The following is a 15,973-nucleotide window of genomic DNA, read 5'->3' as shown; positions in this document are numbered from 1 at the left end:
CGTCTCTCTTTAACCTTGATCGTGAAATCCAATATTTTTCACATATGTATTATATCGAAAAACGACTCTATGTACGAGGTATGCTTTATTTATACTGGAAATATATTTCTTTTTCGCAATAAACAATAATAAGGTAGAATTTTAATTGATCTTGCGTGAATGAGATTGGAGGAAGAGGAGAAAATTGTTAAGAAAAAAAAAAAAAAGGAAATTATTTTCAAGTTAAAAATCCATATTATTTTATTTCGTATAAAATATCTCTATATATAGCCAATATCTATATCTCGATAGTAGTTTATTTTCTTTACAAAACTAGAAATAGTGGTACTCGCCTCGAGTCGCGCTCTATTAATTACAGGCACAAAGATTAACGAAACGACGACTCGTCTTTCAAGCATATACCGTGGTCTCTTTCGTCTTTTCACCTTTTACGGATGGAAAGAGAAACTTTCTATTTTTGTTTTCTCTCGTACGGCGAATAGCTCTCCTTCCTTCTAGTTACACATACTATATGATACAATGACTAGTTTCTTCGAGTAACTTATGAGTGAGCTGTGTGTGGCTTCGGACAAACGTAAGAATACAAAACGAAGAGAAGAGATGAACAAACAAAAAGGAGAAAAAAAAAAAAAGAAAAAAAAGGAAATAAGATCAAAGGCCGACGGCGTCTGACACCGCCCGACGTCGGCCGTTGAATGATCCTTAACGTTCCGTTTACGCATATACGATATTTAATACTCGATATGCATCTTCCTCTTGTTGTCTTACGAACTAATCGTTGAACGCTTTATTATATACAGCGGAACGACGGCTTTTCATCGATGGCACTTTGGTGCGCTACTTAAGGACGAAACCAAAAAAAAAAAAAAAAATAAGATACTATTATTTTACGCGTATAAATTAATAACACCGCTTATGCACGCGTTCTTCTCGACGAAGCAAAGAAATATGAGACACGGTCTTTTTTCCAAGCTTCTTTAATCGTCGATTATTTTTTTATCGCGTGTGATCTCTGAAGATCCGATCGAACAAACGAAAAGACAATGTAAAGTAAGTGGAAAGATATAGAAAAGGAAAAAATAATGGCACGACGACTTCACGGGACCGCGTCGAGCGGTAACTTTGAACGCTTTCTTCCCGTCTTTTTTTTTTTTTTTTTTCTTTTTTTTTTCTCGTGGCCAAAGCAGAAGCGAGCTTTGGCCAGGATTCCGTAAGAGAAACAAGCGTACGCCGCTACCCTACGTACGGGCGCAACTCCGATTATTCTTTTACACACGCACTCGTAATAATACTCTCACTCGTCGCATACACCCATCTTGAATATATTTACAACGCACAACGAATGACGATCGAAGAAGTTTCGAGGGGAAAACTACGCTCGAATCGAACTACAAAAAATACACGTGGGATCGTGCCGTTTTCGGCAATCGATTTCGGCTTTTCAAGTGCATTGCAAAGATTAGGCATCAAAAAAGAGGGAAAGAGAGAGAGAGAGAGAGAGAGAAAGAGAGGGACGAAATAGAGAAAGGAAAACTACGATCGTTGAAATACTACACGGCACGAAACCGTTTGCCGACCGCTCGTTAAAGTCTCTAGGGACTTCGATTAAAATCCAAGTCGTGAAATCGAATCTTGATCGAAGCAAAGTTACATTCGTATTAACTTTTTAGATGACTCGTCTTTCGATTCGGCGTTTTTCCCAAAGAAGGCACTTTCAGAAGAAATAGAAAATGTAAAAAAGGACGAGCGCGCAAGAGTCTTTCCGTCGGTTCTTTTTTTTTGCTTTTTTTTTCTTTTTTTTTTTTCTTTTTTTTTTTCTTTTTCTTTTTTTTTTAACGCGTCGCGTGCTATCGCACTTTTTGTGAGACGCAGGAAACTCTCGGTCCACTCCAAATTTCCTCCGTTGTCGATGGCACTTTAGCAACCGTATCCTATTGGAACGGGTACACCAGGGCAACCGCCCTCCTGATGCTTCGTCAGCAGAGACATTCGACTGAACGTTTTGCTGCAGGACGTGCAAGAGTACTTCTTAACGTCGCTGTGAGTTTGTAGATGAGCCCTGAGATTGCTTCTGTCGGCGAACGCGCGATTGCAGTGCTGACAACTGAACGGCTTCTCTCCGGTGTGAGTCCTGATGTGTCCTTGAAGTAGCCATGGCCTCGAGAATGCCTTGCCGCAGAGATGACACTTGCATGGCAACGTGTGCGTTCGAATGTGCATTTTGAGAGCACCGAGGCTGACGTAAACCTTCTCGCAGTATTTACAGGAGAAGGACTTTTTCGTTTGACCTTCCGCCGCGGCACAGTGAAACTGTTGATGCTTCGACAATCCGGAATACGTGGAATATGATTTTCCACAATCTGGACACTGATATCTTGGCGATGTAGCGGAGGAGGAAGAAGAGAGCGACGTGGAGGAGCCACTCGTCGCGCTCTTCTCGATCTTGGCGTTCACAATCGTTGGGCCTGCTGATGTACTACCGGCGGAAGATCTACCACTGTCGCTTCCCGGGGAAGATAGGTCTTCGGGAGTGACCGGTGGAGGCGACCTAAGGGATCCCGATCCCAAGGAACTGGTAGGCGATAGACCGCAGTGATCGGGACTTGCCCAGTGAGCGTAGCTCCTGGCGATCGGTCTCTGGATCGTCGGACAGGTCAGAGCGGCGTGTGGAGGCGGCGATACCGACGAATGATGTTCAGGCGAGGAATGTGGATAAGCTGGCATCGGATAGGACGGATAGAGTTCCGTGCCCGGATGATATCTGTATGCCGCTGGATAGGGCAGATAGTGAGGTGGATAAAGAGGCGCGGAACGAGCCCATGCCGGTGTCGCGTAATGAGCAAGCGGCTCGACCGGAGTGTTCAGGTTCAATGGCTCCAAGGGCGCCTTACTGGCCATGAAATGAAGCGGTGCCGTACTACTAGCAGAAACTGCGGCCGTAGCCGTAGCCGCCGTCGTCGTCGTAGCCGGTACCACAGTCGAAGAGGAACTTTCATGCTGTATAACTTCGACGCGAGCCTTCTTTGCAACAGGATGGATCGGTGCGATTCCGGCCGGCGGCGTGATTGCCTTTGTGGGATAATGATGGTGATGATGGAGATGATGCACCGGATAAAGATGATGGGGATGCAAATGTTCCGATGGCGAGACCGGCCTAGGTGCGATCACGGGAGAAGGTGGTTTTATCGGAGGTGACGGCGACCTTGACGGATACTCCCGTTGATGCGTCAACGGTTCCGACGATATCTGATGCTGCTGCAATTGCTGCTGTTGCTGCTGCTGCTGATGATGATGATGTTGTTGTTGTTGCTGTTGTTGTTGCTGTTGTTGCGGTTGATTCGAATGACGTTCCGCATTTCTACTTAGATCTTCCGGTTTTGTGCTCAAATTTTCGGGCTCGGGAATATCGTCCACCACCACGTCAATGATCTCTTCTGAAGAAGAAAGGAAAAAACACGCGTTTAAGCAAATGGATCGAAATATTCGGAGGAGCGAAAGAAAAAGAAATAATTTTAATTTACGAAATCACGATTTGTACGGAAATGATAAAATCAATGTTGATGTATTTTCGCACGAAAGAAAAAAAAATGCGTTCGACGAGACTCACCTTTGATTACCTTCGGTATATCTTCATTGAGCAAGACGTGCACCGGCCGCTTCTTAAGCGGGCAGTGACTGTAGCTGTTGTTTTTCTTGACGAAGCTACGAGGCATCTCATCTATAAGCATATTTGGGCCTTCGAGAGCAACGATTACTGATAGATAATAGTTTTGCTCTTCGCAGGTAGTCGACACCGCGAAGGCACTGTCAGTGTTAATCCAATTTGTTGAGTAGCACGTAAACTCGAATTACTTCTTCTATCACACTATGTCGCGATGCGTTCATGAGTAGAAGACCAAATAAGGAAAAATTGCGAGAAATTATAAGAATAATCCTTGATAGCGTGATAATGTCACTGCACTATTTCACACACCAACTTCTCTCTCTTCCTCGTATGGCACTACGTTTTTTTTTCTATCTCGTTACGTGATTATTCGAACGGATGAAATGAATCGGACGATTGAAGAAAGAAAGATTGAAGAATGAATTAAGAACGAGTAACTGGACGATCGTGAAAACGGTTCGGCTGCGAGCCGGTCTCTGACTGGTAGGGGGTTCTCCAACATCTTTTATAAGAGGTCGCCCCACCAGGCAGGTGCAGGTGGCCCGCACGTGCTGCCGAACCAATGCGGGGCCAGGGGCCCCGTACAGCTCGCCAATGGGGGACGGCCAGTCGCGGGCCGTGAACCAATCGCGACGAAGCCATCTGTTCCGACAGCTCGTGCGTCCTTCCCCACTCTTTGAGCTAGCCGAGCTACGCTCCACGGACGGGAGGTGCAGGATATTTGTGAGCGCGACGCGATTGTCCCACTGCTGCGCTTCCCTCTCTTTTTTCCCTTCGTTCTTCTCTTTCCGCTCTCTTAGTGACCGCGTGCGCACGCGCGCGCTCACGAGATTTTTCTCGCGCGACACGACGCGACGCGACGCGAAACAGAGCAGATGCTGGGCCTCTTCTCTAAACGGCCACCCACCCTACCTCCCTCTCGCTGTCGTTGCTGTACGCGACTTTGCGCGTACGCCTTTTTCCATTCGAATTTCCGTTCGATTTACCTGGCCCCCCTCCCTCTTTCTCTCTCTCTCTCTCTCTCTCTGGACTCTCAGGAACATCGCACGTACCGTTTCTTTCGTCATATTCGAGCCTGGTGCGTGTGCGTGCGAGGATACAGCGATCCGTCTCGTTCCCCTTGCTGAATTTCAGGCCTCCTTCCCCTCGCCGACCGGCAGCGTGCAGCGCCAGTTTCGAACGTAACGGTCGTGTCGCGTGCCGCAGCATCGCCCACGCGTGCTGAAACCCACACGTACGGGTGGATCCCCCTCTTGTTAGAAGGAGAGCGTGCCAGCGTCAACGAGCGCTCGCGCGCGCGCGCCTACTCGACCACGTTGGATTCACGAGCCCAGAGCACTGCCATTTTCGCGACCAAGAACATTTGCTCTCTTCGTGATCTCGCCACGTGACCTAATACTTATTTATCTCCTCGAAAAAAAACTCAAGATTCATCTCCCTGTTTATGATTTTTCTTGTACGTTTCAGTCAAGTACGATTTGCTCTTACGAAAAATTCAAGAAAATTTCATGAAATATCACGCCTCGCGGATACGTCATTCACAACTTTTCCCTTTGAATAGTATATAGTCTTCGATAAAGCATCGAGCAAAACATTGCGAGCCGCACAAAATTTATCCTAGATAATGTATCCCCAAAAGAAAGTTCCTATCGCAGCACGTACATTTCAATAATATTGAGATTTTCCTTTTTATCCTTCTTCGATTGGCAACGAAGCGGGTTATCACAGTGAAACGAGATCATTCGAATCGGCCGATCGTGAAACGATAACCACCGGGAGACCGGTACGACGACGGGGCACTAAGAAAGGCACGACTAAAAAGATTTTTGACGAAGGACCCTTGTACTTGTCGTCGTAAACAGCTCGTTCGCGTAACACTTTATATTCTTTGGACTAGTTTCCAATGCGCGGTTGCGCGCACACGAGAGAGACCGCCCGATCATTTCGTCCGATCGTTTCGTAATAAAGGAGAAACAAAGAGACAGCTACCGAAGCCCGCGACATGCTCTACGACAATTTTATGATAATACCTTTTGTAACTCTATATTCCTTGTTCGACGCGATCGAATGAACGACGCTCCGTCGACAATTCGACGTTTATCCCGTATTAATTAAGAAACTAGTCGCGATTTATAACACCCTCCTGTAGGTAGCTATAAAAGCGTAACGCGTTTACGCGCCCATAAAGATCATTTTACGTATACGTTTTCCTCGCGAAAACGACGCGGGGATCCACGGCTGAATTCCAACGACTTTGATATACCTGCCGCTTCCCGACTGGCCTACATTTTATTAACGCCGTAACTTATTCTCTGCGTGTGTGCGAGATCGTACATAAAAATATTCTTCCTTCCCGAAGGAAGAAGGGATAGAGGATCGATCTCACCGACGTCGCCGTGGACCTTTTTTCTCCTTCTCATAATTTGCCACTTGCGAAGCGTCCAACCAAAGCAAAGAAGGAAGGAAGGAGCGAATCTTCGGTTATACGTGCGATCTCTCTCTCTCTCTCTCTCTCTCTCTATCTAATTTTAAAAAAGAAGAGAAGAAAGGATGAATCGTGCACCGGTCGCTAGTCGGCGAATAATCTACCTGCCTTGCATGCTTGAAAGTACGCTCTTAAGAAAGGTACCTTTCGTAGCAGCTATCTGTCTCTTCGACTAGGCATACTATGCAAGTATCTATCTACCTACCTACCTACCTACCTACCTACCTACCTATCTACCTACCTACCTACCTACCTACCTACCTACCGTGTATCCCTATCCTCGTGCGCTCGCGCTTGATCCGTCGAAAAATATTCCGAGGGAGAGAACGAAGAGTACCGAAATAAGAGGGAGAACCGCAAAGAGAGAAAAGGGGAAAGAGAGGGGGACGAAGCAGACGACGGAGAGACCTGCATCTCATCCGGTTATTCCGGTAAGCTACCACTGGTTCCGGTGAGCTATTCCGTTTCTTTCTTCCTTCGTTCTCTCTTCATCGCGAAAAAAAAAAGAAGGAAAGAGAAAAAGAGAAGTGGCCTCGAAAGGTGCTCCTAAATTATACCAAATGTTGGGCGCGTTAACTCGCCTCGCCTTTTGTTTGGTCGTATATTCTATACGTGCAAACCTAGCGAAATAAAGAGAGAGAGAGAGAGAGAGAGAGAGAGAGAGAGAGAGAAACGACGGACGTCGGCTTTTCTATTCTCGGTCACCCTCCAACTAGACTGGTCCCAAATTCGGACAGGTTGCTACCAAAATATGTACATTTATATCTGTCCTTTCTCTGACAAGTAAAGCGTCGATATCACGAGCAGGTCTCCTCGAAGAACCCTTCGAGGCAGTTGCGATCTTACGCAGTACGCTTTGTCACTTTTAAAAGGCTAGAAAGAAAAGGCGTTAACGTGTCCGTTAATTTATAGACTATACCGACGAGAATCCTCTTCTCACCCCTTTCTCTCTCTCTCTCTCTCTCTCTCTCTCTCTCTATTTATCTGTCTGTTTATGACGATTACCATATTTTATACGTTTCAAAAGACATTTTTTAACTTTCGTCGAATGGACAAACTTAAAACAGATGCTACCCTTGTTAGAGAACTATATCGAAGAGAATTTACGGATAATCCTTGATACCTATATCCTAGGATTCGTATAATTTACTTAACGGGCCTTTCAAAATGGAAAATTACACGGTAGGAGCGAAGAGCAATGAAAGGTGTGACTCCAACGATCGTAGAAGTAAGTACGAGTTTCCTCGAGTTCACGAGCGTGTTATATGTATTTCGACGGAACGTTTAACTAGTCGATATATGTGGTGGTCGTCGTAGTTGAGCCGGCCCATTCGAATAAATCTGTATAATTATTACGGCACACCTTGTCTAGGTGTGCGCATGTGTACGGTACGTATACCGTGTGGCTCAGCCGATGGGAGGTAGCCCCATCGGAAGGAAGCTGGTTTGTTTTTTTGTTCCGCCGCCTCTCGAGGCGAGGAGCACCCCATCGCCTCACCTTTGAAACACCTGGCTATTACCGCGAGATCTTCTCTGTGTGAGTGCCTGTCTACGCTCGCGCCACATGCGTAGTTGCCACCATATGCGAGCGGCCCCACTGGGACTAGCTTTACGGACCCATTTTCGGGGCCTCGTAGATCCCTAGACATGTGTAAGGTACCCCTCTCTTTCGGGGGGAGAGAGAGAGAGAAAAGCAGGGTGCCTCCCCTCTTCTCTCTTGCCTCCGGATCGTTCTCTTTTCTCGTCGCTACGTACGACGACGAATCAAATGTTTTTTTTTCGACTCACAAATGTTTACAAATTATTTACTATCTATTTGGAATAATACCGACATATCACGTATGCATGTATATTTAGAAGTAAAAGAAAAAAAAAAAAAAAAAAATAAACAACGCATGAAAATCGCATAAATCAACGGAGCACTTTATCGTAATCTAAATTATCTATCGATAGTTTTAAATCCATTTCAAAGTTGAGTCCATATACAAGTACCTAGTGACATCACATATTTTTGTCAGTACGTATACCGATTTCTTCGCTATGTGTCATTGTTTTTCTTTTTCTATCGGATTAATAATGACCTTCGTTCAATGGGACAAGGATTTATGATGGCTTTTGTCAAATTATTTGAAAGGCCTTGATAATAATCTTCTTGACAATAATATATTTTTAAGTCTTGACAATAATATATTTTTTTGATAATTATATTATTATTCTGCAAGTAATGCGTAATTGAAAGTTTGTACGATAGTTCAATCGCAGTAAATGTAAAAATACAATAACAACTTTCCCATAAATTTTCCCAAATAGCCCGCAAAGATTCTATTGACGGACGATTCGTTTCATCTATCTTATCATTTCTTATCTTTCACTATTATTATTTTACTCATCGCATATATATATATATATGCATATTGTTATGGTCCGACAATGAGATGTGTCACTCGTTTCATTTACTATGAAACTTTACTTTCTTATTTAGTTTTCCAAAGATCTCGGATAGTATATCAGCAATTACGTACTTGCATGCATAAAAAGATAAGCAATTATTTACATTACTTTTTGATTATATTCTCGTAATGTCAATAGAAAATTTGACCTATGATTTATATTATCATCGTTATGTACGCGTCCACTCCTTTTCTCATCTCAGAACGTTTATAAGGTTATTAACGACTCGAATAATCAGGTTTCAAACAATGTATTCGAATAAGACGACACGACAGTAAATGGTGCTTGCTTCCCAAGAACCCAAAGACCCTTTGTCCCGCATCATGTACCTGGCCTACGAATCTTTCTACCAGCACGTGAACCCATGTGGCATTCTTCTTCAAGAGCTCTTCCATCGTTTATTTTTTTACCAATTCTTTTTCCCCCACCATATCGTAACGAAAGAATACATTGTTCGACTGGTTTAACGTGACTGATTCGATCTAAATGAAATAAATAGCAGGTACGTTTCAAATTTTCTTAGATCTCGTCTCGTGGTCGTTACGTTTATCGATAATTACTAACGACAAAGAATTCATCGAATTTTAACTTTGCAAATAATATGTAGAATTATAATAATCCCGAGGAAAAGAACAAAAAAAAAAAAAAAACGATGATTGAACCGGACATTCATTCAAAGATGTTCAATGGAAAAAGGTCGTCGCGAGGAGACCACAGAGAATATCCATGACGAATTACGAGAAAACTCCTTTGCAGGGGTTCCAAAGTATCTATACCTTTCCTAACCAAAAGGTTTTCTTAAAGACTCTTTAAAACGCATTTTCTAATCCACTCGAATCCTTCGCCATTCATAGTGGTGAAACGGATACGGCTAGGTTGTACAGGTGTGCAATTCTTGAGGTGCCGAAAGTTCTTACCACATTTTACATTATGGTTAGTACCACGTAGAATAAGCGAGCTCATTCATAATCACACAGCATCATTTCACGTTCGAAAGATTACGAAAACGTTTTTGAGACCTTGAATTCTTCCTGGCATTGCGTCATTGCGATATGCAATGATTACAGATGCACTTGTACGTATACTTGTACTTTGTTTAAAAATGAAAGCACCATGAAAATTGTCGATCCCTCGAGAAGTAACAGAGTTTCTCATTTTGAAAGGAGAAAAAAATGTAAAGTTTGACGATTAAGAAAGATAGGTCACGTGGAACGATCGAGAACCTCTGTGCACGCCCTCTCACAATGCACGCTATTTCGTAGATCGTGAATGAGACTGGTGCGCCGGAGTTTTTCCTCTTTTTTCATATAACAATGAATGGCCGCTGCGGCGCGTAAGGTCTCTCCCCATTGTACGAAAATCTCAAAGAATCACTGCTTCTTCTCAAGTCCGCTCTCGCTCTCGGTCAGAGAGACGCGGTATATACTTGCCCTTTGTCCCTGCGAGACCTGCTCCTTGGTTCTACCGCCTTTGCCATCCCCGTTGTAATTTTTTCCAAAGTAACGCCGCTCGCGTTCTAACCAACTTCTTCTCCGCGACGTATCTCTTGTATTCCTACGAATGTTAAGGCGTAGAAATGACGATGGTTGCTCGACTGGACGATAATTTGCCCGGACTGGTTTCCGTGCATGGCGAGGATTTAATAAAAATCTCATTACTATGCCAAAAATGTGTGTATTTTAAGTTCAGACACGTTTCGAGTCGAAGGGTCGTTTTATACCCTTTCCTTGCGTGCACCGTGCAGAAAGTTCGAGTTGCTATATAAGTTGTTATACAGCGTAAGGGCTGAAATCGACACTGAACTCGTATAACCTGTTGAGCGAAGAGAAACGTAAAATAGAGAGAAATAAATACTGGTCGTACGAGTAGACATGCAATACGAGTCTACCGATTTACAAGAAATATCGATTTCTTCTCTCGAGTCTCCCTCGGGCAAGCTCGAACCTGCCGCGATGCGTTTCTGCCAGCGCGGCGAAAGAGCTTTCGAAAGGGAAACGACGAGGATGGGAGCGGCGCCCCGTTCACCTGAGAACACCAGGTCGAAACCTGGAAAAATCGTTGAAAAAAGTATCTCGAGGGATATAAGAGGGTACACAATTTCGAGAAGCAATGAACGCGAATACACCGCCTAGCGGACGGTGGTAACATCTGTCTGGGATCGACGACAGCTGATACACCCTCTTTCTTTCTCTTCGAAGTCTCGTGCCTCCAGCAACTTTTCATTTTTCGAGAAAACGTTCACGGAGCTCCCTTGCTTCTCGAATTTAGTTTCGAACGGATCATAGGGCGTATTATTAAGCCGGAAAATCAAATGTTTCGCTTCTCTTTCGAACCTCCGTTCGATCGCGTAACACCGATCCTCGTGTTGAGTAAGCAATGCCTTTATTCATATAATGAATGGAAATTACCTCTGTCAGTTTGAATCTTCCTTTTACTTTTCTTACATAGTTTTTAGTTTCTTTCTTTATTCTCTTTGCAAAATACAATGATATCTTTGAAAATTCATAGACCATTGAGAAATCTTTATATAAATACGATTAAGAATATCGCAGTCCGTTCCTTTTTCCGAGAAAACGAGAGCATATGGTCAGTTCGTCGAACGATTTTCGTATCGTGGTATGACGCGTGCCCAACAGGGGGTTGCTTTATAGAGACAGGCAGGTGACGAGATGGACCAGATGACCGAAGCTTTACTAAATTTCGATCTTCTAAATATCCCTATACCTACCATAGGATACTTTTCTACGGTGCGAAAGGTCTGCGTCGTTTCTTTTTCTTTTTCTTTTCTCTTTCTTTCTTCTTTTTTTCTTTCTTTTGATGAGTCTGCCGAAACCTATCTCCGATAAGGAAATCCTATCTCCGACCGTTGTAATCCTTTAGAAATATGACTCTCCACCTTTAAAAGAATATAAAATGGAAAACTTGTAAAATTGATTACGCGAGAAGAATGGAATTTAGATATGCTCGAAGAAAGACTCATTTATCGTTTTCTCTCGCTTTATTTGTCGTTGGCGATTATGGAGATAAAAAAACGTCCGTCCCATCGTAAACTTGTTCGCTCGAGCGTATCCTGTCCTTCATCGATGAGAAGTAAGCGTCACGCCCAAAGTCCACGTTCTCGTTCGGACGATATTAGTTTCGACGTTTCCTCGACGAGCACAGGGCCCGTTTATAGAATCGGTTCGGCGTTATAATGACATCACGAGATGTGTCACCGGGCGCGAGAGCGTGCGAACGCGATAAGATCTCTCAGGACGACCACCGGACAAGAAGCTCTTATCTGATCGGCCATTACGGGGAGACGCTAAGCGCGCCCTATGAATCACAACCCCTCTGACTTTTATATTTTCGGGATGTGACTTCGTTTCTTTTTCGGTCACGAACGAAAACAAACGAAAACCAGGAGTCCCTGCCGATTCGAAGCAAGATTTCTACGAGACCTCACGCGTTCTTCCATAAAAAAAAAAACTTAAAGTTCAACAATGAGCTACAAATTGTTTCAAAGCATTTACGATCGCTATCAAATTCTTCCATATTACTATATATATATATATATATATATATGTATATATACATTATGTATCGAACGAACGATCAGGGAAAACTAGCGTAACGTTTATCTATTCTTGATTTTACAAGTATACGAAATCCAAGCGATAATATCCTTATCTGAACGAATAGACGAAGCGAATGCCTGCGATTCCAACCCTATCGCTTATTGCCGCACGGAGTACCGTCCATGCTCGAACAATCTTTCCGTTGTCCTGAGACTCGCTACCTCGAGTTACTTCCAACTACGCTGTCGTCGTCGTCGTCGGTGTCGTTCGATGAACGAAGGAGCTTGCTTAATTAAATTAATTTCAATTGAGCTCTTGTATCGAGTCGAATAGACTTTCACTCTTGCGACAGACAGACCGAACAGCTATCTCAATCCGATACAGGTCCGAACCAAGCACGGCGTACTACTTGATAACAATGCCGAAGACGCCCTGGGGCCATTTTGCGGCTGTGTCCAGAGCCAGAAAACTTTTCGTCCCGCGTGAACACGCTCATACGTACCATAAGTATAAGTATCTACATTCAACAAGTATACCACTAGCCAACTCCGTTACGCGTCGCGCTTCGAAATTTCAACGATTTATCGGTTGGGAATTGGAACGAGACTAATACGCCACCCGTTGGTCCGCCCGTAATTTCTTATCGTTTATTTTTCTGTCGGGATGATTTGTTACGCGAAATGAGATCTCCGTTGCAGGCAACGAGAACACGACGTCGGGTTACTTTTTCTTTCCTAAAGTCTATACCATTTACGATACTTTTATCGTTTTCTTCTGCGATTACGGCAAGGATTATTATAATTGGAATGGAAATATCAAAGTGCTTCGTCGAATCGTTGAAAAAGACATGCCACGCGATAACTCGCGATAAGATCTCTCGCGTCTCATCGAGACGTGCCGATGACCGAGCGAAATTCGTTTCATCTTTGAGATCGTTCGCGTCGAACCTGCGAGCTTGCTCGCTCGATCGCGAGATATGCCCGTGTTCTACCCCCAAGAAGGAAAGAGGAAAAGGGGGAATAAAGAGAGCAAGAGCGAGCGAGCGAGCGAGCTAGAGAGAGAGAGAGAGAGAGAGAGAAAGGGATGGAAGAAAAAAGTCCTCGAGCAGGCCGTTTAGGGTTGAACGACCCTGGGCAGCAGCGCGTCTTTCGCTCGTCGTCGTGTTAGCACGATGCCGACGAAGCTTACGGGTGCGTTCATAATCAGCGTCGACAAGGCGTACACGCATCTCGTCGGCGGTACAATGAGTCGTTCCTCTTCGAGCAAAGGAGAGGAAGAGAGAAGGTAGAGAAGAAGGAAACCGGACCTGTTGCCGATTCAGGGACGTCTTCACGGCGTTGGAAGTCTCGACTAATGTCGAGAAAAGAAAAGACGACGGAATCTCCTCTCCTTTTCTCTCATTCTTCGCTCCCTCTACGAATCCGTTTCTTAAAGAAGTAGAGGAAGAAGTAGAAGAAGAAGAAGAAGAAGAAGAAGAATCGGAGTGCACGAGGAAACCATTTTCTCACATGATCGCGGCTCTAAGACGATCTCTGACCGGTCGAGCACGTTCGGGACCGATTCAGCTCGCTCGTCGTTGTTCACGGAGAAAAATTTCGAGATAAAAGGGGGGCGGAGAGGGTGAGTGCGAGAAGAAGAGGGTGAGGAGGAGAGAAACCGGGTTTTAAACTCTTTCCTGTCTATCCACAAGACGATCGCACGAGACTACGTACAAAGGAAGTGCCGGACGTGCTACCGTCGACGCGAGTATCGTTTCGATTGTTTGTAAGGAAAACAGATTTTAGTTCCTCTAAAAGCCTTACTGAAAGGAGTTCGAATGCTTCTTCGCGCTTTGATGACGCCGCGTATTCCTTGTTCTCAAATGAACAAATCCTTTTCGAAATAGAAAAAGAATATCTCTTTTGAAATCCATATCTTTTTCTTTAGGATTAATGCAATATAAATAATTTGCAATATAAATATTTAACGGTTATATATATATATATATATACATATATATACGATTATAATTCCATAAGATTAACGGGAAGAGAAATCTCTGAGCTTTCTTTCATCGATAATAAAGATGTGCGAGCTTCCTTCGAGAAATAATAATAATAATAATAAAAAAAAAAAAGCACTCGATTCCAAACCGGCCGATCCCGTATCCACGAATCTATCTACCTCTTCAGCCTGCTCAACAAAATGGAGCATCGGGCGTACCCATGCCGCGGTTAATATTTTATCGCGCGAGGCGAAGCAACACTTATCTCCTCGATTCGAGCGCGGCCTCGGTAGAAAGTAAATCTCCGACGGGTCGGTCCGTACCACGAAGAGGAAAGAGGGAACATGATGAAGAATAAGAAGAAATGGAAACGGAGAAGAAAGAGGAGAAGAAGAAGATGGAGGAGGAGGAGGAGAAGGAGGAGGAAAAGAAGAAGAAGAAGAAGAAGACGAAGAAGAGTACGACGACGACGAAGGGCCGCTCGCGCTCGCTAGCGAGCATAAACATCCTTACGTATACGACCTGGAATTCTCGTTTGATTTACTGCCGCCATCTCGACGCATTAGTCTTTGGTCCCCCGGGGGCCGATATCATCTGCTTTAAAAAATGCTGCCGTCAACGCGGCCCGCCAACTACCGTGCTACCCATCCTCTCTCCGCGGATCGTCCGTCGCCGTTCCGCACCGTTTATGGGCTATCTCTCTCTCTCTCATTCCCTATCTATCCATCTATCTCGCTTGCTCTCCAACGTTGCACTTTCTTCTTTCTTATTTTCCCTTTTCTCGCTTCTATCGTTCCTCGTGCGTGTGTCGTTCTCCTCATACTCTCAGTGCATTTATCTATTCACCTTCTTTTCCTCCACCTCCGTTTTCTGCTCTCTTCAAGAGAGATAGCCCAATGGCCCCAAAGGGGCGACCTCGACAGGTAGCAAAACGCGCTGCACTTCTTATTCTCTCTCTCCCTCTCTCTCTTTCTCTCTCTCGGTACCATTGGAGTTATTGGCTTCTTATCAAACGACATGCAAAGGATCGTACGATATGACGATGTCGGACAGTTCTCCGATTCGTTTGAATATTCGCGAACAACCACGCCGCGGTCTTGTTACGAGCGAAGAGAGTAGTTTGGGTTTAAAATAAGCTCGACGATGCGTCGGACTCGTGTGCACACGATATCTTTTCTTCTTAATGTTGTTCACTTTGAAATCGATTCAACTTCTCAACGTCGAAATATATGGCTTCGCGACATTTCGAAAGAGAGGGATAAATAATTGTCGCAAGATTTTTCATTTCAAATGGATATCACGCTCGATGCAAATTCACAGGGAGATATTAGAAGCTCCTTGAGAGAAGAAACGGCAGGAAAAAATGAAGGGAAAACGTGTTACGCTTTATTACCTGGAGCGTCTTTGCGCTCTCTCTTTCTTCCTCTTTCTCTCAGCGATACGTCCGAAAACGAAATTAGTGCGTGAGCTCGCGGATGGGTAGCTGGTGCACCCTACTGCTCTCTGCCGGTCGGTGGTCCCTGCCGGGAATACATTAAATAAATAATCTCGATCCTCCTCTACCGATATAACGTGACTGCTTAGAACACCGGTGAGAAGCTACTACCGGACCTCCTCCTTACGCAACTGTCGGCCGCTCGTTTTAATTAATTAGCATCATGGTTTAAAAGACGAGTCCCATCATCCGCTTCTTCCTTCTTCTTCTTCTTCTCCTCCTCTTCCTCCTCCTCCGCCGCCGCCGCAGCCGCCGCCGCCGCCGCCGCCTTCCTATGCCTCTCTCGCGTTCAGATTATCCGAGACGACTTTCATGTGCATGCTCGAGTAGCGCATGC

At 44.5% G+C, this 15,973-nt stretch overlaps 1 protein-coding gene and 1 long non-coding RNA gene across 2 annotated transcripts; both read right to left on the bottom strand.

The window, feature by feature from the left end:
- Positions 1 to 222: 222 nt before the first annotated feature.
- Positions 223 to 4,198, bottom strand: LOC124952243 (protein escargot-like). The gene is made up of 2 exons (XM_047501793.1): positions 3,608 to 4,198; positions 223 to 3,434 (listed from the first exon to the last, which is right to left on the bottom strand). Exons 1-2 carry the CDS (start codon positions 3,726 to 3,728, stop codon positions 1,918 to 1,920), a joined length of 1,638 nt encoding a protein of 545 aa, XP_047357749.1. The 5' UTR covers positions 3,729 to 4,198; the 3' UTR covers positions 223 to 1,917.
- A 5,498-nt stretch (positions 4,199 to 9,696) lies between these two features.
- Positions 9,697 to 15,866, bottom strand: LOC124952681. Its single transcript, XR_007101975.1, has 3 exons — positions 15,753 to 15,866; positions 15,535 to 15,661; positions 9,697 to 11,496 (listed from the first exon to the last, which is right to left on the bottom strand). It is a non-coding gene; the product is annotated as an uncharacterized LOC124952681 (long non-coding RNA).
- Positions 15,867 to 15,973: the final 107 nt, after the last annotated feature.

The sequence above is a fragment of the Vespa velutina genome, chromosome 10, assembly GCF_912470025.1.
Source record: "Vespa velutina chromosome 10, iVesVel2.1, whole genome shotgun sequence".
Lineage (NCBI taxonomy): Eukaryota > Metazoa > Arthropoda > Insecta > Hymenoptera > Vespidae > Vespa > Vespa velutina.
The sequence above is the reverse complement of the archived record's forward strand: the minus strand, read 5'-3'. Positions and strand labels throughout refer to the sequence as shown.

Excerpts from the sequence above, each read along its gene's own strand:
- LOC124952243 (XM_047501793.1), bottom strand. The coding sequence starts at position 3,728 with ATGCTTATAGATGAGATGCCTCGTAGCTTCGTCAAGAAAAACAACAGC. Across the intron at positions 3,435-3,607 it reads TATACCGAAGGTAATCAAAG|AAGAGATCATTGACGTGGTG; the intron begins GTGAGTCTCGTC and ends TTTCTTCTTCAG.